This window comes from Mchenga conophoros, linkage group LG7, assembly GCF_057382185.1.
Source record: "Mchenga conophoros isolate Kocher_MC1m ecotype Shallow Benthic linkage group LG7, M_conophoros_male_GT1.1, whole genome shotgun sequence".
In the NCBI taxonomy this organism is placed as follows: Eukaryota; Metazoa; Chordata; class Actinopteri; order Cichliformes; family Cichlidae; genus Mchenga; species Mchenga conophoros.
The window spans coordinates 41,395,954-41,419,701 of NC_140532.1; the positions used below are offsets into that span (position 1 = coordinate 41,395,954).

The 23,748-nt window shown below is 40.0% G+C and overlaps 2 protein-coding genes across 2 annotated transcripts; both read left to right on the forward strand.

Annotated features, from left to right (window-relative positions):
* Positions 1-2,466: 2,466 nt before the first annotated feature.
* Positions 2,467-7,585, forward strand: LOC146570701 (uncharacterized). Its single transcript, XM_085281217.1, has 8 exons — positions 2,467-2,542; positions 3,102-3,159; positions 4,004-4,046; positions 4,147-4,212; positions 4,319-4,395; positions 4,525-4,680; positions 7,133-7,264; positions 7,454-7,585. The coding sequence occupies exons 1-7, from the start codon at positions 2,487-2,489 to the stop codon at positions 7,226-7,228; spliced, it is 552 nt and encodes a 183-aa protein (XP_085137343.1). The 5' UTR covers positions 2,467-2,486; the 3' UTR covers positions 7,229-7,264; positions 7,454-7,585.
* Positions 7,586-14,129: 6,544 nt separating this feature from the next.
* LOC146570702 (patatin-like phospholipase domain-containing protein 7) lies at positions 14,130-18,729 on the forward strand. The gene is made up of 3 exons (XM_085281218.1): positions 14,130-14,214; positions 14,371-14,519; positions 18,568-18,729. The coding sequence occupies exons 1-3, from the start codon at positions 14,130-14,132 to the stop codon at positions 18,727-18,729; spliced, it is 396 nt and encodes a 131-aa protein (XP_085137344.1).
* Positions 18,730-23,748: the final 5,019 nt, after the last annotated feature.

A 23,748-nucleotide genomic window follows, 5' to 3' on the forward strand; every position in this document is an offset into this window, starting at 1 on the left:
ACAAGCTTCAGTTAGCTTTGCACCAAATAGCTGGTAGAAAACTACTTTTTACTTTCTTTGAGTATGTGGAGATCAGGGAAATATTTTACTGCTACTATTCATAACCATCATCATTACCATTACATTAATTATCATTTCATCAAAGCATTTATTCAGTAGATTACACATGTTCTTAGTTAAGACTATTACACCTATCACAGAGAGCTTCTGTCTGGAAAAAGGTCAGAAGCGTCAACAGGCGGGGTGAGGCCGAGTGCATTTTGAGGTCGAGACATACACACACACACAAACAGTAGTTAGACTCATGTTTAGGTAACAAGTACTTTTTCACTTAGTTGAGTAAAGAAGTTGAATCAGTACCTCTGCTTTTTTAACACTAGTATCTGTACTTCTACTTAAGTACAGAATGTCTTTACTTTTGCCACCTCTGCTTGTCACACATCACCAAGTAAATTTTAATGGTAGACAATGATAGTACGAGTAAATACTATCCAAACTATGTACACCTTAATGCAATAAATTATTATGTCATAAATAAACTGTGATGTCATGAATTAACATTTGGAAAGAATTAATTGAGTGCACTTAACATGTTAAAGGCATTTTTGTGTTAAAGATGCACAGTATTTAATTTATTGCTAATGTTTAATATCAAATATATAATCTCAAAAGTAATTTTGACCCCAGAGCCTGCAAGATCCCTGAAGGGAGTCTCTTTAAAAAAAACTAAGGCTTTTCAGACGTTTAAGATCACTTGAAAAAATGGCAAAAAAAATCATATTTTGCATGGTTGGATCTTAACAAAGTTCGAAGTACAGCTTTAACATGCAGCAAGAAGAAATGAGTCTCTCACAGCACGCCATCACTGCTGAGGTGGGACACAGTCAGGCAGTCATTTGAAATTTCTTAAATGTTCCTGAGGGTTATAGAACAAAAAAAGTCAAGTGGAAGACCCCCAAAACTTTCACCAGCACTCAGCTGGAGGATCCAATTGGGTGTCCGTCAAGACACTGGACAATCCTTGGCCCAAATGAATGCCGTGACTGGTGCTGACTGCAGCCCCATAACCATTAGCAGCATCTGAGACTGAAGGGCTTCAAAAACAAAACCCGTCTTCAAAGGTCTCATCTCCTTGAACCACAGAACTAACTGTTTGGACTTTTCAACAGAGCACCAAACATGGGACATGGAAAGGTGGAAGAAAGTTTTATTCTCTGATGAGATAAAATTTAACCTTGATGGTCCTGATGGTTTTCAGCATTACTGTCATGACAGATCCCACCTGAGATGCAGGGGGCGCTATAATGGTCTGAGGTGCTGTTTCCTTCAGTGGAGCTCAGGAGGTGCAGGGGCGTCAAATGGCTGCTTGCAATGTCCAGATGTTGCAGAGAGCATCCCTCAAGACTGAGGGACCTCGTCTGTCTGGTAAGGACTGGGTTTTTCAGTACATAATGCCCACAGACAAGGGACTTCTTCCAGGAGAATAACATCACTCTTTTGGATCATCCTCTGTGTTCCCCTGATCTAAACCCAATTAAGAACCTTTGGGGATGGATGGCAAGGGAAGCTTATAAAAATGGACAACAGTTTCAGACAGTAGGTGCCCTTTGTGCATCCGTCTTCACCACTTGGAGAAATGTTCCCACTCACCTCATGGAAATGCTTGAATCAAGCATGCTGCAACAACATTTTGAAGAGATCAACAATAATGTGCTACTCTACTACTTGGAGCTACTCATTACTGAGTTCATGTTTGGAACTTTGATTTCTGTTTTGGTGGGGTTTACAGGGTTTTTTTTGAAGGTGTGGTCCTAAACTTTTGATCAGCTGTAAAACAGCCTGTTTCAGTTTAAACGTTGTTTTCAATAAATTACATGCTGTAAAAAATGATTTGTCTCACTCCCATTTCTTCTTGTTGCATGTTGAAGCTCTGCTTGGAACCTTGTTAAGATCCAACCATGCAATACATGATATATATATTTTTTTGTTGCCATTTTTCAAGTGGTCTTAAACTTTTGATCGGGACTGTATGTAAATGACATGATGATCTGCATCTGACTCTCTCTTCAAGCTAATCTTGAAACTTAATTGCTTTATGTTGTATTTCCATGTCAACAGCTGTGTCCACTGGTCATTTAATAAGTGTAATGCGAGGTCAACTGAAAACTGTACCTAATTTAATTTACATTCATTTTCAGTCTTCTTTTCTATTTTCCAGTTTCCGTGTTTACGTCTAATGATAAAGTATGAACACAAGAGGGCAGTAGAATAATTAGTAACTACTTCATTTTTTGCCATCACAAAAAGTGAGTGGCATCCCAATATGTTGTTGGCTTGCTTAAATTCCTGCTTTCATCCAACTAGATGTCTGCAGATTTGTTTAGACAGTGTGAAATATTTTTACCTTATTAATATTATTTTGTTGGCATCATGTCCTGTATTCTTCTTTTTTGTATTGCAGGATGGCACAGAATCAGTGGTGAAGGATGTCCTCCCCGGAGACAGCGTCCACAGCCTGCTCAGTATTCTGGACACTATCACTGTGAGCTCCTGTTTTTTCTCTCTAGGTTATGTCCTCATTTGCCTTCTGAAGTGTCTGTGTCAGTGTGATTTGTTTATTCATTACCTTCATGCCCCTGAAACAAAATTAATGTACTTTGTATTTGCTGTAATTTGTTTATTTAAAGCTGCATCTTTTCAACTTTGTTTTTCTCTTCTTAAAATACATCATTGTCATCCTTTTCACACACTCAGATTGATGTTGTTTGGAACTGATTGTGCAGTAATGAACTCAAACCACGTATGTAATGTATAGAAAAATCAGTTATTACAATAGAATAACTTTTTCATATCTTGTTACTTTGTTGCCATTGCATAGAAACCGTTTAAACACTATCACACTTGTGTTATAGAGCTTTGAAGTGTTGACAGTTATTTAGGCCACATTAAAATGCTGCAAGCACAGGTACACGTACAGGTCACGTAATAAACCTTGGGGAAAGTATCCTTAGCCCAATTTATTACTTAGAGGACAGTTCCAAATAGATAGCTGTGAAAGATGTGGATGAGATTTCTCTGATTCTTATCTTCGATTTTGCCAGGGTTATCCAGCTCCATATAAAACTGTGTCGTCCTGAGACACTTGTACGCGTCATTCAGGTAACAGATTGCATGATGTAGTGTTTGTTTTTTCTCCAATTAAACATCTAATTTGGATGTAGCTACAACATGATATTTAGTATATTCTGCCAGAGTTTTTTGTGTGTGTGTTTTCCCCCCCCTGTTTCAGATAATTATGGTGCACCTCCAAAGAGTCACCTTTTTGGCTTTGCATAACTATCTGGGCCTAACAACTGAGCTCTTCAATCCAGTAGGAGGAGATTTAATTAGTGCACACCTACAGTATTTATGTGCATACACATGGTCACGATGACTGTGTCACTCGATTTGTTATGTGCTTGTGTATCAACAGGCATAGAACACACACACGCACACACACACACACGCACAGGCTAATTTCACACAACATTAAGCACAGCAATATAACCTGGTCCATCATAGATCATAGAAAATGCATAAAATAACATTTCAACAGAAACAGGGAGCAGTAACATATATATCTGACTTACCTCTGGATTTATGATTATTAAATCTAATCTTTGATTTAGAGATAGGAAATTTATTTTTTAAAAAGTCCATATTTCAATGTACTTTAAAAATCTTTAGATTTTAGTTATTCTATATTTCAAACTAGCCTTAAACAGATTAATTCATAAAGTAAAATATTGTTGAATGTGTGGTAGTGACATTATTGGTGACTGTAAACTGTTGATGAGGAATATACTTCATCTGTACAGAGCTCTGTTGCATATTTTAAAAGAAATTATTTAAAATTATTTTAACTTGATATCTGCTACACAGTTGTAATTGCCAGCAAACCCTTGAAGATTACCTATCCCGTCCATATTTGACTCATCACTGAAAGATTATTCTCCACTTCCAGGACGAGTTACTTGCCGGAACCACTGAAAACACTGCAGAGACAGGTCAAGCACACACACAAACATGCACTACATGCCGTTCAATTTCAGCTTTGTCTTGTATTGAAACTGATCCAGTACTGGCACTTGACTTTGCAATAAACAGATGGTGTAAAGGACAGCCATTCAACCAGGAAGCTGCGATCCACCTCTATGCCCACTGAATGCACAGGTGGGTCACTGCCTTGGACATAAGCGATCATCAAATGCCACATGGCTGTATTAATTTCCTGCACAGATGTACTCGTTATCCTAATCCTTTGTTTTCTGAGTTACAGGTAATGACCTGAGCATGGCCTGCGAACGAGCTCGAGTTACCATTGAGGAGGCTCCGTCAAGTCCTATCACTCACAAAGTAAGGTCTGCTTTTTACATTGAAGCGTGGTGACAGGTCTTGTGTGTAAATGTAACACAATAGCACAGTATCTGCTGCATCTTACCTACTTCCTCCATAGTAGTTTCTCTCCTGTGCCTGTCTTTGTAGTCTAGTCTGAAGAAGAGTGTGACAATGCAACACACACCATCTGAAGTATTTCACTATACAGACAGTGGAGGGCACGCTGATGCTACCTATCTTGGTAAAAGCAGTGCAATCCTCCAAGCTGCTAAGAAAGACCTGCTGGGAATCATCCAGCTGCAGGTGAGGGGTTAATTGGAGAAAATTCAGCTGGTGTCAGTGTTCTGATCCGTTTAAATTTCTTTTTGTGACATGTTAAGTGTTAAGTGACTTGAACTGTGGACCCTGATCGGACACAGTGTCTTGAGGTATGCCATGAAGGCGGAGCAGCACATGATCCGTAAGCAGTCTCACCGTCTCTAAAGTGGTGGGCAATTTGGGCAGAGCAACAAAATGTGCAGCCTTGGAAAACCGGTGAGTATGGTGGTGTTACCTGAAAATGATTACAGTCCAGTTATGAATTCCAGGGCGATGTGCGACCAGAGCCTCCTCAGGATAGGTAGGGGCCTGAGAAACCCAGCAGGCAAAGAGTTGGACGTCTTATTCCGTGCACAGGTAGGGCAAACAAAATCCTGGACATCCAAAGCAAGAGATGGCCACCAGAACAGACTTTGCAATATCGTGCGATGTCCTGCTGAGTGTTTCTGTTCAGGGTCTCTGTCTCCCATGTAAGAGCCCCAATAATGCAGGCCGCGTGCAGGATAGCCTTCTCCAAGGTCTCACCTGATGAGGAAGGCACATGTGGCTTCACATTTGGGAGCTGGGTCTGTAAGGAATGGTTAGGTTGAACTGAGTAAAGGACAGAGCCCGCGTTGCCTGACGGGAGTTGAGGCATTTGGTTGCTTGCAAGTACTCAAGGTTTTTGTGGTCCATCCAGATGCCTCCATTCCTCCAATGCAAGCTTTATGGCCAGCAACTCCCGGTCCTCCACATCGTAATTCCGCTCAGCCTGTGAGAGACGACAGGACAAAAAAGCACATGGATGAAGTTTACCCCTGGAATGCTGTGACAACAGAGCTCCAACTCCTGAATCCGAAGCGTCCACTTCAACTATGAACGGTTCAGAGAGGTCTGGTTGAATCAGGATGGGCGTAGAGGCAAATTTCTGCTTGAGCTGGGTGAATGCTTGTTGCGCCACTGGAGACCACTGGAAAGAGACCTTGGGAGAGGATAAGCATGTCAAGAGGAGAGCAACGCAACTGAAATCATGGATGAAGCGGATGTAAAAATGAGCAAATCCCCAAAACCTCTGTAGCTGTTTACGGGTCCTGGGCTCTAGCCATTCCACCACTGCCTTGATTTTTGCCAGGTTCACCCGCAGCTATCCTTGATCGACAATAAGAAAAAGAAAAGCGACAGACTGTAGGTGGAACTCACATTTCTCTCCTTTGACGAAAAAGTCAGTTCTCCAACAACTGTTGTAGTACCTGGCAGACGTGTCCCTCATGGTCTGCCAAGGACTTCAAAAGATCAAAATGTCATCCAGGTACACAAAAACACAGTGATTAATGAAATCTCTCAACACGTCATTCACTAGGGCCTGAAAAACTGTGGGACCATTGGTGAGGCCAAAAGGCATGACCAGGTACTCAAAATGTCCCAGGTGCATATTTAATGCTGTCTTACACTCATCTCCCTCCCTGATCCTGACCAAATGAAAAGCATTTCTTAATTCAAGCTTAGTAAAAATGGTGGCCCCTTGTAACAGTTCAAAGGCAGAAGAAAGCAACGGCAGGGGGTACTTGTTCGTAACAGTGATTTTGTTTAACCCCCAAAAGTCAATCCATGGACAGAGAGATTCCAAGTGGGGACTTGGAGGGGCGGATTATTCTGGCAGCTAGTGAACTGGTTATGTATCAATCAATGGCCTCCTGTTCTGGCTTGGAAAGACTATACAGGTGACTGGTGGTGAGAGGCGCGCCAGAAAGCAGGTCTATTCTATAATCGTAGGATCCATGTGGAGGAAGGGAGAGAGCTCAGTCCTTGCTAAATACAACGACACAGAGGACAAATCAGGAACTGTGATTGGTTCAGATGGAGTGGATGGCGAGACACTGGGAGTGGCTGAGTGCAAACAGTTCTTATGGCACCACAAGCTCCAACCCGCAATACAACTCTTGGACCAATCTATCTGTGGGATGTGTGTGTTTAACCAAAGGTAACTGCATCCCTACGTTTACCGACGGGCCTGCTATTTTGGCCGAGCTGGGCATGAGTCTGCATAATGTCCTTTTTTCCCACAGAAGAAACACTCCCCGTTCACTGCCTTTGATTCCAGTCCGAGCATGAAAGCAGGACTTCCTGTGTAGAATAAAGTGTGTTTATTGACAAAAGATGCAAATAATCATCTGTCACAATAATCATTCTTCGTGTGCTCGCTCCCTGCTCGTGTGCTGTGACTTCTCCCGATGTCCGTGGTGAGTAATTCCTCTCGCTTCGGTGTTTATGTACAAAAGTGCTCGACTCCTTTGAGCTCAGTGAGATTGCAGCTTCCTCTCTATTTCCAAAACACATTTTTATGAGTGAGTGACCTGGACACACATCCTCACACTGTTGTGATGTTCAGCACTGTAGAGTTGGAGGGGAAAACAAAGATGGCTACTTCTACTTTTGTGGATTCTTCTTTATTCTTTAGGATAATGCGAGTGGAGCCCAAAGTGGTGCTGAATGTTGCTCATGCTGTGGTGAAGAGGATGTCATCTTTTGTCAGGCAAATAGACTTTGCTCTTGACTGGATGGCTGTCGAAGCTGGCAGGGCTGTTTACAGGTATTCCTCTGCTGACCTTGTGTCTCATGTGTGAAATCAACTCGTAACACTGCAGGCATTACTTGGTTCATGTGGGACAGGTTAATAAATACTAATCGAGGGAGGGGAAGCTGAATTTGGAAATGTGATTGAGTTGTTTGCAAATTTGCAGTAGACTGAAGTTATCTGTATTTTCTTTTCTTTTTGCAGGCAGGGAGAGAAATCAGACAGCACTTTCATAGTGCTGAGTGGTCGACTGCGCTCAGTAATCATGAAGGAGGATGGCAAGAAAGAGTTGATAGGGGAGTACGGACGTGGTGACCTGATTGGAGTGGTAAGCACCGTGACAGCCAGAGGGAAGACAGCTGGGGAAGAGTTGATGGAAGACTATTAATATCCATGTTGTATCAAACAACACTAGCTGTTTGTTTTCATATAAGAACCTGTTAAAAGGTTAGATATAAAAAAAAATTGCAATGTTAATATCACAAATGGAACTGCCTATTAGCTGTCAGTATACTGCATATGGCTGACGAGACTGGATTTCCTGTATGTTCTACTTTCTACTTTCAGTAAATACAGACTAAGACCAGTACATCTTGGGATATATTTAAACAAAGGGGGGAAAAAGAACAAAAAATGTAGCCAAAAGGCAGCTGAAATAGAATATGCATAAAAAACAATCCAGATAATTATATCTTCTTCATGCTCTTTGTCTCGGGCTCTTTTTGGGACAATTCCAAGTGCATTTAGTCAAAAGCATGCACTAAATTCATTTGCCAGGCTGCCAGAGGAGTGTGGGTGTGCGCACTACAGTAGTTAAATCATTTCTCATTTTGTTTAGTGGCCTTTAATCTGATTAAAAGGAAATTAGATATTCATTCCCTGTTGAGTTATCCAGTATATCAATTCATTTACCAGTCCTTTAAGTATTAGGATAGTTTACATTAACCTGAATATATTGAAACACATAATGTGGAGATGGCTAAAGCGGTTGACGCTACATAAATGTGCCACACCAGAGGGTCAGTATGTCTAGTTTTACATCAATAAAGCAAGATCTATGTAGATGTTTTAGAATGTCATTTGCAGTTAATGAGTGCCTAAAGTCTTTGAGTCATTAATGCCACCAGATCCTTTTTATCCTTCCCCATTATCTTCTCCCAGCCACCTTCAGCTCTTGTTGCTGTGGGGTCTCTGTTTTCAGTCTAGTCTTTAGCAGGTGGTATGCAGTTCCGTTAGGATAGGATCAGGTGACTGAGATGGACAGTAAAGCCATTCATTCTCTAACCCTCTAGATTCCTTGTATGTCTAGGGTTGTTTTCCTGCTTAATAACTAGATGTTTTTGCATGTGTTGTGATCCATTTGACTGGATCCAATTTTGCAAGTAAAATACCTCCCTTCGAGTTTCTTGTTTTTTGCTTTTATATATAAAGTTTTATTCAGTTTTGAGCTATGTTTGAATTTTTGCATGCAACACACACAGCTTGCTGAAATTATCCAATTATATTTTTAATCCTTGCAATTTTAGCGCTTTGAACACTTGTTTTTATTTTGACACAAATTAACCTATCAGTTGAGTTTATACACTGCATTGGCAAAATATAGTGTTCACATGCAGGAAGTTGAGTGACATCCCAATCTGAATCCATAGTGTTTATTAAAATGTCAGTACACACTTTGCATCTATAACAGCTTCAAATTGTCTGGGAAGGCTTTCCACAAGGTCTAGGAGTGTGTTTATGGGAATTTTTGGATATTCTTCCAGAAGCAGATTTGTAAGGTGACCTGGCTCACAGTCTCTCCTCTAATTAGGTGTTCTGTCAGGTTGAGGTCAGGACTCTGTGTAAGCCACTCAAGTTCTTTCACACCAAACTCGCTCATCCATGTGTTTGTGACCTTACTTTGTGAGCTTTCATGCTTGAACAGGAAGTGGCAATCCCCAAACTATTGCCACAAAGTTGGGAGCATGAAGTATTTCACTATACAGACAGTGGAGGGCAAAATGTCCAAAATGCTTCAGCATGCTGAAGCATTAAGAGTTCCTTTCACTGGAATTAAGGCCGAGTCCAACTCCTGAAAAACAATCCCTCGCTATAATCCCCCTTCCCTCCATCCCTCCACTGCTCTACAGTCCAGTGTTGGCAATCCGTTACATCGTGCTTGGTGATGTAATGCTTAGATGCAGTTGCTCGGCCTTGGAAACTCATTGCATGAAGTTTGCTATGCACTGTTCTTGAGATAATCTGAAGGCCACATGAAATTTGAAGGCCTGTAGCAACTGACTTTGCAGAAATTTGGCAACCTCTGCATACTATACACCTCAACATCCACTGACCCTGTTTTGTGGTTTTCGTGGCAGTTCGAGTTGCTGTTCTTCCCAGTCACTTCCACTTTGTATAATAACACTAATATTTGTCTGTGCAATATTTGGTAGTGAGGAAATTTCATGACTGAACTAACATAAGTGGCATCCTATCACTGTAACATGCTGGAATTCAATGAGCTCCTGAGAGATACCCATTCTTTCACAGATGTTTGTAGAAGCAGTTTGCATGGATAGGTGTTTGATTTTTATACATTTGTGTCCATGGAAGTGATTGGAACACCTGAGCTTAATTATTCAGATGGTTGAGTGAATATTTATGGTAACATGGTGTATGTAGCATGCATTTCCTATTGATTGTGCTTAGTAACAAAGCCTAAAGAACATGAATAACTCAACTGCGTTTACTTTGTTGTAAAACATTTTAACGTGTAATACTCAAAAGTGTTGGGTCTGAAAATTAAAAAGAGTATAAAATCAAAACAATATAATAAAGAGATAAATGCAATTAAATGGAAAATATTCAGAATGAGTTTATGGCCAATTTCTGTACAAACATGATGATATTGATCAAATCTGATTCTAAAGTATCTTCTAAATATTTTAACAGGACAGCTAAGTTTTTCTCATATTAAACTCTAAAATGGTATTTTCAACCTGTGTAAAGCAAAGTCACTTGGTTTCACTCACCCACCTCCCTGTTGGCTGGCGTGACTGGTTCCTGTCACAATGCTTCTAATAATACCTGGGTTAATGGATGCTATGGTTACTGTTACCTGGAGGAGAAAAGCTGTCATTGGAGCTTCTGTAATAGTGGCAATAAGATTGTGAGACAAATTTAGTATGGCCGTGTTGACGTCAGTTTTAGATGAAGGGTAGAAGGGTAGAGGTTATTCTTAGCTCCCCCCCCCCCCCCCCCCCCCACACACACACACACACACACACTTACTGCATCAGTAGGTCTGTGGACTAGCAAGACTCAAAATTAATTAACTTGAATTACGTACTTGTAAGTGAGCTTTTCTTGAAAATCTTAAAGTAAAATGCATTTAGTCATATATGATGTGCCACTGTAATATGTATGTTGTACACTATAAACCCTCTGTATGTGATGTCATGAAACATGGTTGGAAAAATGAGGATGAGAGACTGCAACAATGCCACGCAGACCCATGCCTTTACACACACACACACACAGATTTTATATGTGTGCATTTTTGTCCACGAAGGTGTCGAAAAGCTGTAAAATGCATCAACAGAGTATGGATGACGTCGGATTTCAAAATTCTGACTAAAAAGAAGAGGAGGGCATGAGAGTTAAACATAAGAGCTCTACTCTGTTATCATTTTCCAAAACTTCTTATCAAGGCATGGAGACAGGATTAGATGTGCTGTCTGTCTTCCATGACGGAAATACTCTCTCCTTAAGTATTATGGATTCCTGTTTGCACCCTAATTTGAACTGGAACTGAGCCTTCAGGACAGATGCTCATTTGATTTTGGTTAAATAAGACAGTACAGACAAATTAACACCAAATTAAGGAATTAGATTTTCACTTTAATGAGCATTAAGGGCTTTAGGGATTGACCATATAAGGAGGAGGACTTTAGAGATTACAAACAGTTAGAAGGTTTAAATGAGTGTTTTCAGTGTAGTACCTTTCCTTGCTTTATTATAATGTATCACATAAAATCCTTTCACCAATGCTTCACAATGTGGTGGATGTTTGACTTTAAAAGATCTGAGATGCACCTGAACAATCAAATCACTTTCAGCTGTCTGTAACCTGGACGTAACACCTCCTTGAAGTAGACATTCATGGGTGTAATCTATCATCTCTCACATAAAGGTCCTACTCTTCTACTGACAAGTGGTATTATCAAACAGTGTCTTGGAGCTGCTGCACTTGACAGGTATGTTTTGTGCCATATTCAAACATTTTATGCAATTTTGCTGGTTCAATCTTCTCTTATTCAAACCTCAAATAAAATGAGTATTTTTCAGTGTCTTACTGCTTTCTGTTGGTTTTTATTTTCTTTGTGCTTTGTCTTTCACGCTCATTAAATTCTGCTAAAATTTGCTCTATTGGCACAAGAGGAAAATGGATGTCTTGGATGCTGCCAGCAAAGCAATGCTGCCTGTCATTAATGGACTCCTTTCCTCTTTAGTGTCCATGAGTACCGTCTGTCCAGCTGGCTGGGCCAACAAGAAGACATCCATCGCATAGTTCTTTACCAGACTGACTACACACTGACCCCGTGGACACAGAGGTGCATCCGTCAGGCTGACTGCATCATTATTGTGGGATTAGGCGAGCAGGACCCTACTGTAGGGGAGGTGAGGTGTTCACTGGTTCCCAGGAGAAGAGAGAGGTGTATTACTAGGAGCTGTTAGAGCTACACTTTCAAATCCAACATTTGTTTTTAACAGTTCCCCACACTCAAAAAGTTCTCCTTATATAGACATCAACTGCTACTTTAGAGACAAACAAGTGTGTATTATGTTGTGCAGTTTTGTGATAGTGTATCTATCAGAGAGACTGTCCTGAGACGACCTCCCTGTCCTTAATAAGTGTGTGTGTGAACGTGCGTGTTTTACATAACTATGTGCATGTTGTTATGCGCCTGAATATGTGCAAGTGGATGGACCAAGGCCCTGCTGGACCCACAAGTTCGAGTGGATACAAGGATGTGCAACAGCTTAAGCAGATAGAAAGAATGATACAGAACAACAATAGACTGATTAAAGTGATGATAATCTGTATACATTAATATTTGCTCGGATTAACATAGATATAATTCAAAGATTATTCTGTCAACTGATTCGACAATGCTAAATGATTGATCAATGATAGTTCTGATTATAACTGTGACCATAAGAATACAAAATAAAATATCTCTTGTCCACAATGTACAGTGCATGAACCTCATTTTATTACTAATTTATTGATAATTCATTAGTTAATTAGTCTGATATTTTACTGCTGTACCTGCGATGCAAAAACACCCCAAAATATTTTTAACCTAAATCCAGTGCTTTGCATTCACAGGGACTTACCAGTACTATCTAGTTAGTTTAAAAATCAAGGCATGTTCACACTGTCATTAGTTTTTATTAATAAATTAAATAATAATTTGTGACCTCTGCCAGCAAATTTAAAAAAACAGGGTAAATAACTTAGTTAACAAAGATTCTGCAGTTTAATAAAACCAGTTCTGTGTGAAATTGGCAAGTTTGGTACTGGAAGCTTTCTGGTTTCTGTTTTTCTCCAAGTCATTTCTGAACCATGCAGGAAAGCGGTCCATGTGGAGAAGAACCTCAAAACAATGAGCTTTTTAAAAGAAACCTTTAAAGCACTGATAGACTGTAATTCATGCAGTGCTGAGCCTTTTTTTTTTTAGAGAAACGAAAGCTCTTACAGGCAATGTGACATCAAGCATCAGTCGGGAGAATGGGGTGGGAGGGGGTGACTGTGGGATCCTCCTGCCACTCAATAATAATACTTGCTTAAACGTTTTGCTATATTAAAGAACATGGAATAAAAAAAACAGAGATGGTGGCAGATGGGCTAGTCTGAGACTCTGATAGTCAAACATCATCAGCCTTTTCTTTGTGACATAACGCATTAGGGATGTGATTGACCAGGAGATTTGTTCAATGAATGTGCAGCTGATAAATCTGAAAGGATTATGTTGGACAATGACATAATCATGGACCGTAACGTCAAAGGAGTTTTTAAAATGGTGCAGTCCGCTTGTGTAATCTGTCCCTCAGAGAACTGAGGCGATTTTTGAGAGCAAATTGATGTTTGGTATAGTGCTCATGACATGTATTTCATGTATAAAGTAGAAAAACATGCTCTCATTCAAGAACCGAGTTGGTATTTTTGTTTAAAATAATTCTCAAAAAAATATTTTAATCATTTGGGACTCATTTATCTGTACAATGATGAATATAATAACAGGAACCTACAGTTTTGATTCACTTAATGCAGTGAGGTCAACTTGATTACATGAAGTCATGGACTTATTAATATTACTAGTATAAGTATTACACACACACACACACATGCACACCCCCCCTCCCCCTTTAACTGAGCTCTTCTTCAGTACATGACAGCAATTATCAGGTGTGTTATCAGGCAACAGTCTTCTTAGAGCAAGCATTTTTTGATGTAATAACTTCATATCATTATGTTGTTGAATAATAGTTCTGCCAAGGGGTTCAATGGTTAGACAAGCTGTGAATGGCTTGTACTGACTCTTGGGGATACAGAAGAAGAATGGCTGTTGTGAAAGAGAGGAGGGGTGTGAGGAAGAGAGCAGAACTTTAAGCAGTTTGCTGGTCTGGATCATTCAGAGGTGATTGTGTTACACATCACAGTGTTCCTCCGCAGTCAACATCACAGCGAATTGACCTCAAGATCAGGCTGTGCTCAGAGTGATGATCTTGCCTTGTTTTGCAGCCACAGTACCCTGGGCACCCTACAGTCCATGGATTGGTCAAACCTGTACTGAGGCCCCTTATGTGACAGCTAACACTTGCCTGAAACTGGGTCATGCAACATGGATTTCACCTTCGTCTGTGTCACCCAAAAGATGGACACCTGCTGATGGATGGAGGCTATATCAACAACCTGCCTGGTTTGTTACATTCAGTTTGTACCTTCCCTTATTAAGTATTAAAAGTAGCCGTACTTTGATGTAGTTGCTCAGCTGTTTGCTTATAGCAATATATTTTTAATTTTACCAGTACTGTATGCTGTTTGTCTTGATGTCTTCTTCCCCTGATTCTCCCAGCTGATGTTGCGCGCTCCATGGGGGCCAAAGTGGCAATAGCTATTGATGTGGGCAGCCGGGATGAAACCAATCTCACTAATTACAGCGACTCACTCTCGGGCTGGTGGCTGCTATGGAAACGCCTTAACCCCCTTGCTGAGAAGGTTAAGGTGATGGATTGATTAGGAGTAAAGACACACCATGCTGTGCAGAAATGTTTTTAATTCTATCAATATAAATCAGGATATTTTTGGAAATCATTTCAGTGATTTATAAGTTAATTTCCACAGGTGGCAGTAGCTAAAACATTATTAAAAAGCGATCTCTAGGTGTATTAGCTAATTGTAGGCCAATCTCCAACCTTCCTTTTTATCCCAAAAATTCTTAAAAGAGTAATTGTAAAACAGCTAATGGATCACCTGCAGAGGAGTGGTTTATTTCAAGAGTTTCAGTCAGGTTTCAGAGCTCATCGGAGTACAGAAACAGCTTTAGTGAAGGCCACAAATGATCTTCTTATGGCCTCTGACAGTGGACTCATTTCTGTGAGTGTCCTGCTAGACCTCAGTGCAGAGTTTGGTGCTGTTATCTATAATATTTCATTACAGCAATTAGAGCATGCTGTAGGTATTAAATGTACTGTGTAATATCTTTCTAACAGACTCCAATTTGTTCATGTAAATGGGGAGTCACACACTAAGGTTAATTATGGAGTTCCACAGGGTTCAGTGCTACGACCAATTCTGTTTATATTATGCATGCTTCCCTTAGGCAGCATCATTAGAAGGCATAGAATACATTTTCACTGATATGCAGATGACACCCACATTTATCTATCCATAAACCAAGATAACACACATGCAGATAGAGTTTATTGTACTCGGCCCTGAAAATCTAATTACATGCTTACTCGGGATGGCATTACTTTGGTTTTCAGTAACACTGAAGAATCTGCATGATGCTGAAAAACGAGTTAATGTGTTTATTACTTCTAGGCTGGACTACTATAATTCGTTATTATCAGGATGTCCTAAAAACACCTGAAAGGCCTTTTTTAAACACAGGGCTTAAATACACAGAGGGAGCAATTAGTGAATGAGAGACAGAAGGGAAAACACTGCTGGGGCAAATCAGGGCTAATGAGAGAGGGAATGCATAAACCGACACAGTAGCCTGAGACACAGACTTCAAAGTAAAACAGGAAGCAGATGCGAACTTGACAAGGGGATACAGCAGACAGGGGAGACAGCAACTAAGGAACACAGACAGAAGCCAAAAGACTAAAACTGTAACATAAACCACACAGAGAACCCAAACTCAGAATAACCCTATAACCCAATAGACAAAGAAAGCTAAAAATATAATAAACCAAATCAAAAAACCAAAAACACAAAACCACTGGGTCAACGATCCAGGCCCCTAACAGAGTAGGCTTAAAATTGTACTTTTTGATAAAGCATATAGTTAGGGTTGGAGCAGGTGACCCTGAATACTCTCTTAGTTATCCTGCAATAGGTCTAGGCTGCTGGGGGATTCCCATGATGCACTCAGTGTTTCTTCTTTAGTCACCTTTTTTCACTCAATATGTGTTAATAGACCTCTCTGCATTTAACCATGAGATATTATTAATATCTTAATATCTAATATTAAAGTGTGGCCTTACTTTAAGTTTGATTCCATAAAAAGTGACAAAAACATTAGCGTCCATTAGCATTGTGCGTGGGAAGAAAACATCTTTTTACAGCGAAAAAAAACCCTAAACTTCCAAGTAAGCACCGAGTGCGCTACGACGTAATGGGAAATTCACAGAGAAACTGCCGTATCCTTCCACTGACCGCCGCGGCACACCTGCACCAGGGTAAACCTCCGCCTACCCAACTCCTGCTTTACAGGTGAAAATAGAGCAAAAGGACCGCTGAGTCTTTGATGTTATTTATTTTCTGCTGTGTTTTACTTGCATCTATTTGAAAGACTGAGTGTAAACACAAAAAAAAATATTTTATTTCATGTGCTGGAATGTGCAGAAAATAGGTTTAAATATTAAACAAATTTCTTCCAGTCAGAGAATGTTGCATATAATAAAATTTTTGCTTGATGCATAAAGTTAAAAGATTAAAATTAATAAAACTATAAAAGTTTTAAAAAGAGACTTTTCCATTTGATTACATTTTGTATGATGGATTATGCAGAAAAAGTGGAATTGGGCTGAAAGATCTATCGCTTTATCACCTATACAGGTTGTAAATCGTGTTTTTAAAAAGTAACTAAGTAATTAATTACTTTTGAAAATAAGTAATCAGTAAAGTAACAGGATTACTTTTTGGGGGAAGTAATCAGTAATTAGTTACTGATTACTTTTTTCAAGTAACTTGACCAACACTGTGCTGGACTCCCTTGGAATTCAAGGTCTGATCTTCAACACACTCACTCGCTCCTCAATCCAGCCTGGACACTCACTCTGATACTCTCCATGAAGCTTCTCACCTCTTTTTTTGCAGGTAGGGAAACATCCGCCATATCTTTACTCACCTATAGTTCTCTGCATCACCATTCTGATATTAACTGCCCTTTCCTCTGTTTCAGAGCTCTCCTTCAGAGATCCCGCTCCGCTCCTCTCTCCACCTTCTGTATATACATACATATCTCGTTCAGTCTGTTTAAATAAAGTCTTGTTAAGAACCAATTTCGCATTGAGTCTGCTTTTGGGTCTGCAACCTCGTACTGGCCTCCGGCCTTCGATAACAAGTAATTTGTACCACTTATTGGTATACCAGGTAGTCATGCTGCTCTAAGTTCAAAGTACACGCAATATTTATTACTGCAGAGCTTTACACAAGTCAGAGCTTTAAAAAGCCCCAGACATTTAACGACATTTTCACAGTAGTTCAGTTCCTGTTTGGACGTATATATGCTGAAGAAAATTGCAGTAGTGTCTTCTGTGCCAAAAATAATCAAGTTGGACATTTAATTAATAAGCAAAATATTAAATGCTGTAAATTTAAGGCTGATGAGTGTAACTCAGTAATAACAATGGAGGGAAAAACCTACTGTGGAATTACTGAAATATTAGTAAGTAGCCACATTCAAGTCTCACATGCCTGAAATCTACTGTATTGACAAAAAATGAATTTATAATTGCTCATATTACAAATCCCTTAAAAACAATATAATATAATATATAGATAATAGAGTATTTTTAGCTGAACCTCAGGCCTTCAGCCCCTTTTGCTGATAAAGTAATAACAATAAAAATAAAAAGGATGAAATTGTTTGCTCTTAACGTACACAAAAATAGATTTTTGTGTACCAGATTTGTTCCAAGCAATGTCACAGAAAGACAAAACGCCTCCTAACCAAGAGATGACGAGAACGATGGAGACAGATGAGTTATTTACTCCCAGATTGAGAAACAACACAAGGATGAAGGGTAAAACAGCAGGACTCACACTGGCAACCTCCCCCTCCCTGATAACAAACAACAAAGGCAACAGAACAATTGCTGAAAACAGGATGGAGCCACTTTTATGATTGCAGATCTGAGACCGTAATGTTTAAGACTAAATGGCTTCTGTTCTCATTCTTTTAAACAATAGGCATCCCACACAGTTAATGAATGCATTTCTATTTTCAGATGCTACTGGAGAGTACAACAACCAGGGGATGCAATGCTTCTCCTTCTGTGATACATTTGATACTATTTATTTGTGTGGATGCACAAAATGCAGATCAAGACTTAAAAACATAACCAAGGTTTTGGGACTAGCCGAGCTTAAAAAAAAAAAAAAAAGGCAAAACCAGATGTGCTTCACTGAAAAGCTGAAATTGCACAAAAGTCTGCAGCAGATTTTTTTTTCATGCAGTTAGTTTCCATTATACTTTGCTGTAATTTCCAACACACAGCAATCTAGATCAGGACAACTCCATTATAGTGTTTCTTGCAGCCGGCATGCTTTGCACACAGTTTGGAAGCGTATTCAAAGACAATAATTTTTTAAGCATAAGAACAGTTGTAGATTTCTCAAATAGCTTCAAACTTGTTTTTATTCCTGTTCTCTCTATTTATAATGCATTTGTCATCAAAGTCCACCCTGTATGACATTTCTAATGTTCTGACTTATGCACCTGCACACCCACGTGTATTTGTCACCATTCTACACTCCAAATATTCCAGTTTATTCACCCACAGTGTGCTTCCTGTCCCCCACTCTTTCCTTGCATCAGAAGAATCCGACTACCACACTGACTATGAAGAGGATGCACTGGAGAGTGCTCTCTCTGACATGGAGACGTATAGTCGCTATGGAGAGCACACCGAAGGGGAGGAGACGGCTGACACGGTGCGAACTTGTGGTAGTAAGATTAGAAACTGTGGGCTCTCTTTAAAGAGAAGAAGAGCAAGCAACCACAGTGAGGAATTTGTTTTTTACTCATGTCTAAAACAGGCTTTTCAGGATCCATTATAATTAATTGTATTGTTTTGCAACACAAATTTCCATTATTGCAAAGGTTTGTCTGGCTTACAATGACAACACACTTGATCAGTCCTCTCGGTAAAAGGATTTTCATAAATCACTTCTTGGGAAATCAGACCATCCTGCTGGCTACTATTCAAAGTCAGATTGAGGTTCATACTGGAGTCTGGCCAGTTCATGCTTTAAAAGTGATTAATATCATTAAAATTTTGAAATTAATTGGAAGCCATTGCAGGGGCACCTAGTTCAACTAAAGTGATATCATTTAGAAGTTGGGGCTTGAGAACATTGTATACTTTTGTGAATGGTGGCGTACTTAAAGTTTCTTAAACAGGTTAGCACAATGGAAACATTCTGTCTTTAATACATTTTACCCTCCAGTGTGAAAGACCAGACTCTACCTGCAAAACTAGTCATTTTGTCTTCTGTGACATCAAATGATCAGACCTTTAGAAAAAAAAATCTGTAGTATGAATTTCAAACCTACATGTTGTTAATAGAGCAGCTGCATGCCCAATCATTTCACATATTGATATGGATTATTTCTTATAGCTTCATTTGAGTCATCATCAGTGGAACATCCCTTGGACCAAAGGTGAAAACTGCATATTTGCTTTTATTTTTATTTGCGAAATTTCAGCTTGATTTTATACAGCCGAAGGGACCAAATTACAACATATCTTTTTCCATCCTCTCTCTTGACACACAAACAGTTTGGGGATGTTGTTCACAAATTTGAATGTCAATTTCTGAGATCTTTGCCTGACAAAGTTTTTTTTTTAACAGATGACCTAAACAAATCAGCACACTCAATTTTCACAAATTCTGTTGTTTTCCTTTGGAATTTCAATATTTACCTCTGTTCTTTGAACTTCAATTCTTTATTAAATGATTTGATTGAATTACTTGCAGCTAGTCTTAACAGTATTGCTGATACCTGAAATGAGGAATCACAAGTAGAAATGACCTCATTTTATGTGGAACTATACTGAACAAAAATATAAACGCAACACTTTTGTTTTTGCTCCCATTCCCCATGGGATGGACGTAGAGACCTAAAATTCATTCCAGATACACAATATAACCATCCCTCCCAAACAGTGGTCACAAATCAGTCCAAATGTGTGGTAGTGGGCACATCTGCTATATTGAGATAATCCATCCCACCTCACAGGTGTGCCACATCAGGATGCTGATCTGACATCATGAGTAGTGCACAGGTGTACCTCAGACTGCCCACAACAAAAGGCCACCCTGGAATGTGCAGTTTTTTGCGCTATTGGGGGTCTGGGGACCCAGAACCGGTCAGTATCTGGTGTGACCACCATTTGCCTCATGCAGTGCAACACATCGTCGCATGGAGTCTATCAGATTGTCAATTGTGGCCTGTGGAATGTTGGTCCACTCCACTTCAATGGCTGTGCGAGGTTGTTGGATATTCGTGGGAACTGGTACACGCTGTCGTATACGCCGGTCAAGCACATCCCGAACATGCTCAATGGGTGACATGTCCGGTGAGTATGCTGGCCATGCAAGAACTGGGACATTCTCAGCTGCCATCTGCCCTGAACAATGTGAACCATGATTCATCCGTGAAGCGCACACCTCTCCAACGTGCCAGACGCCATCGAATGTGAGCATTTGCCCACACAAGTCTGTTACGGCGACGAGCTGGAGTCAGGTCAAGACCCCGATGAGGACGACGGGCATGCAGTTGAGCGTCCCTGAGACGGTTTCTGACAGTTTGTGCAGAAATTGTTTGGTTGTGCAAGCCAATTGTTCCAGCAGCTGTCTGGGTGGCTGGTCTCAGACGATCTTGGAGGTGAACCTGCTGGATGTGGAGGTCCTGGGCTGGTGTGGTTACACGAGGTCTGCGGTTGTGAGGCCGGTTGGATGTGCTGCCATATTCTCTGAAACGCCTGTGGAGACGGCTTATGGTTGAGAAATGAACATTCAATGCACGGGCGACAGATCTGGTTGACATTCCTGCTGTCAGCATGCCAATTGCACGCTCCCTCATTGCTTGTGGCATCTGTGGCATTTTGCTGTGAGACAAAACTGCACATTCCAGGGTGGCCTTTTGTTGTGGGCAGTCTGAGGTACACCTGTGCACTACTCATGATGTCAGATCAGCATCCTGATGTGGCACACCTGTGAGGTGGGATGGATTATCTCAATATAGCAGATGTGCCCACTACCACACATTTGGACTGATTTGTGACCACTGTTTGGGAGGGATGGTTATATTGTGTATCTGGAATGAATTTTAGGTCTCTACGTCCATCCCATGGGGAATGGGAGCAAAAACAAAAGTGTTGCGTTTATATTTTTGTTCAGTGTACGTAGACACAATCCAAAACTGGTCACTTTTTAAAATTCTTTTATTATGAGCACCACGAATACTATTTTACTCACATCACTTATATTTGGAGCAGCCCAGAAACTGGCATGCAAGAATTATAATGGGGTATTAAGGATGTGGAAAATGTTGTTCACCTGGCTGTTGATGTGAACTGAAATCACAACCTGAAAACTTCTCAAAGAATCTGGTTCTGGCTTCATAAATATCCACAAAGTATGAGTAACATGTGCAGAGCAGAAAGCTGGGCAACATAGGATTGACAAGTAATTTCTCAAACACTGCAGAACACCCTTCAGTCACCCTTCATGCAGTCATCTCATTTCCATTTCCACTACACTGAGAGGTTTTATGGCATACCTGCATTGTTTGACTTATGTCTACTTTTTTTTAAAACAAAATCTGAATTATATAAAAAGCTATTTTAAGTAGCCGTTATCTAGACTGTTAGCCAGTGTAATGCAAAAGTGTCCAGCCTTTTTAAATTGCTATCTGTAAATGGCTGACAGTGGTGTTATTGTGTCTGAAACTTTATGCCCTGGTCATGTCGGTTTGGAGCTTAAAATATTTTCATCCTTAAAAGGTCAGGTTGACTCTTGACCTAAAAAGGTTAAGCAGCACTGCTTGAAAGTATTGCACACTCATGCCTGTGTAATGATCATCACCAGGAGCAGCTTGCCAAACAACACTAATTTAAAAATAGAAAGAGACCAAAACAAGCAGCATACTCTGCATCCATGGCTGTCAGCACAGTTTTGTCGTACCCTGTGTGCCAGGGACATGGATGGATTTAATGATTGCAATCCACTTCAAAGCACTAGTTTCCCCCTCGGCTGGTGAGAGAGCCTCCCCCCATCTGTTTTCTGGCTTGAGTCTATTGGACACAGACTGAGCAGCAGACAGTGTGGATCTGTCAAATGAACTCTGAAGCTCAACTTGTCTCTATAAAGTTTATGCACAGCAGCTATGACAGGAACATGTGCTTGCCCTAGTTTCACCTTTTTTTCCTCAAGTGATATGGAGGTTTGGTTGTTTGTTGGTCTTTTTAATTAAAGATATTCCGGTCATACAGATTTGTTGTATTTAGTATTTAAGGAGTAATAAATATGCATACCTATTTAAGTCAATAATATACTGTATGTTGCCATCCTGTGCTGTGTTAAGTCTGTGCTGTAGTTATAGCATAGCTTTAGCATGCAGCTTTCCCAAAATATAACTACACGTAAATACTATGCTGCATAAAGTGTATTGATTAGCACTAGCATTGATTATTATGGCTGTGAAACAACATGTGATAGGCTGACAGTGTAGACAGCTCAGCTCAGTTTAACAAGTGACTAACCTAATTGGTTATTGGTCGTTTTAAAGGGAAATGGATAAAGATTGTACGTCCTCACTTACTTGTAACAGGCTGGAGCCCAGAATAATTGTCTGACATGCCAGTTCATCAGTGGTCTAACTGAAACAATGCAAAAAAGTCATAATTCGCATCAGAAAAATTCAATTCAATTCAATTTTATTTATATAGTGTCAAATCACAACAGTTGCTTCAGGGCGCTTTATATTGTAAGACCCTACAATAATACAAAGAAAACCACCTAAAGGGGAAAAACTTCCTTTTAACCGGAAGAAACCTCCAACAGAACCAGGCTCAGGGTGGGGCAGCCATGTACTGCGGGAGGGGGCCGCAGATTAATAATAACTACTGATTCAGTGCAGAGAGGTGTATAAAGACAAAGTGAGTGAAAAAGAAACACCCAATGGATCATGGATTCCTATGACTATACAGCCTAGGACAATTGCAGCGTAACTAAGGGAGGATTCGGGGTCACCTGATCCAGCCTCAATTATAAGCTTTATCAGAGAGGAACATTTCAAGCCTAATTTGAAAAGTGGAGATGGTGTTTGTCTCCCAAAATCAAGCTTTCTTATTAGATTATTTGAATTTCTTTAATATAAGAAAAAGCCCAGTTATATCATTAAATTGCTGTTGTTGAACTTCTAATTGTTTCGGGAGCATTTTCAGTATGAAACCAGAACTCCACCAAGACAGTTTTCTCTTCTTGCTTTTGTTTGCAGCAGATACAAACATAGATTGTGTGATGGTTTAAAGTTGGGGTGAAAACAAGCCCTTTCAGTGATACCTTTTCTGAACGTAAAAGACTTTCTACACTACCACAAACCCATCTTAAGAATCTCTTTACTTAAAATTGACCCATTGTTTATTAGCTGCACCCTACATCAATATAACAATATCTAACGGCGGCCCCCTTGGGCGTAAATCTAATCAGAACTTTACCAATGCAGCTTTGCTTTCTTCGTCTTTCATTTCCTTATAAACTCTGATGCTACACTGCCTGCAGCCTTACATTATGTGTACACGGCGAGAGAAACCTTGTGATAAACACTATGGGCTCTCATATGATGTTTGGTTAAATGTGGTCTGTACAACAGCTCGAGACAAGAAAACGTTTGCTGTTTACCAATGAGGTGATGGAGTTCACTCTGATATTCTTTGTACCTAACCCTCTGCACAGGGAATCAATCTTTTCTGGCAGAGTGAACGTCTCA

What these genes read in the sequence shown, in the direction of transcription:
- LOC146570701 (XM_085281217.1), top strand. Translation starts at nt 2,487, where the DNA reads ATGTCCTCCCCGGAGACAGCGTCCACAGCCTGCTCAGTATTCTGGACA. An exon ending in GTATTCTGGACACTATCACT is followed by an intron (nt 2,543 to 3,101) that starts GTGAGCTCCTGT and finishes CGATTTTGCCAG; the next exon opens with GGTTATCCAGCTCCATATAA. An exon ending in TGGGAATCATCCAGCTGCAG is followed by an intron (nt 4,681 to 7,132) that starts GTGAGGGGTTAA and finishes TTTATTCTTTAG; the next exon opens with GATAATGCGAGTGGAGCCCA.
- LOC146570702 (XM_085281218.1), top strand. Translation starts at nt 14,130, where the DNA reads ATGCAACATGGATTTCACCTTCGTCTGTGTCACCCAAAAGATGGACAC. An exon ending in CTATATCAACAACCTGCCTG is followed by an intron (nt 14,215 to 14,370) that starts GTTTGTTACATT and finishes TGATTCTCCCAG; the next exon opens with CTGATGTTGCGCGCTCCATG. An exon ending in CCCTTGCTGAGAAGGTTAAG is followed by an intron (nt 14,520 to 18,567) that starts GTGATGGATTGA and finishes TCCTTGCATCAG; the next exon opens with AAGAATCCGACTACCACACT.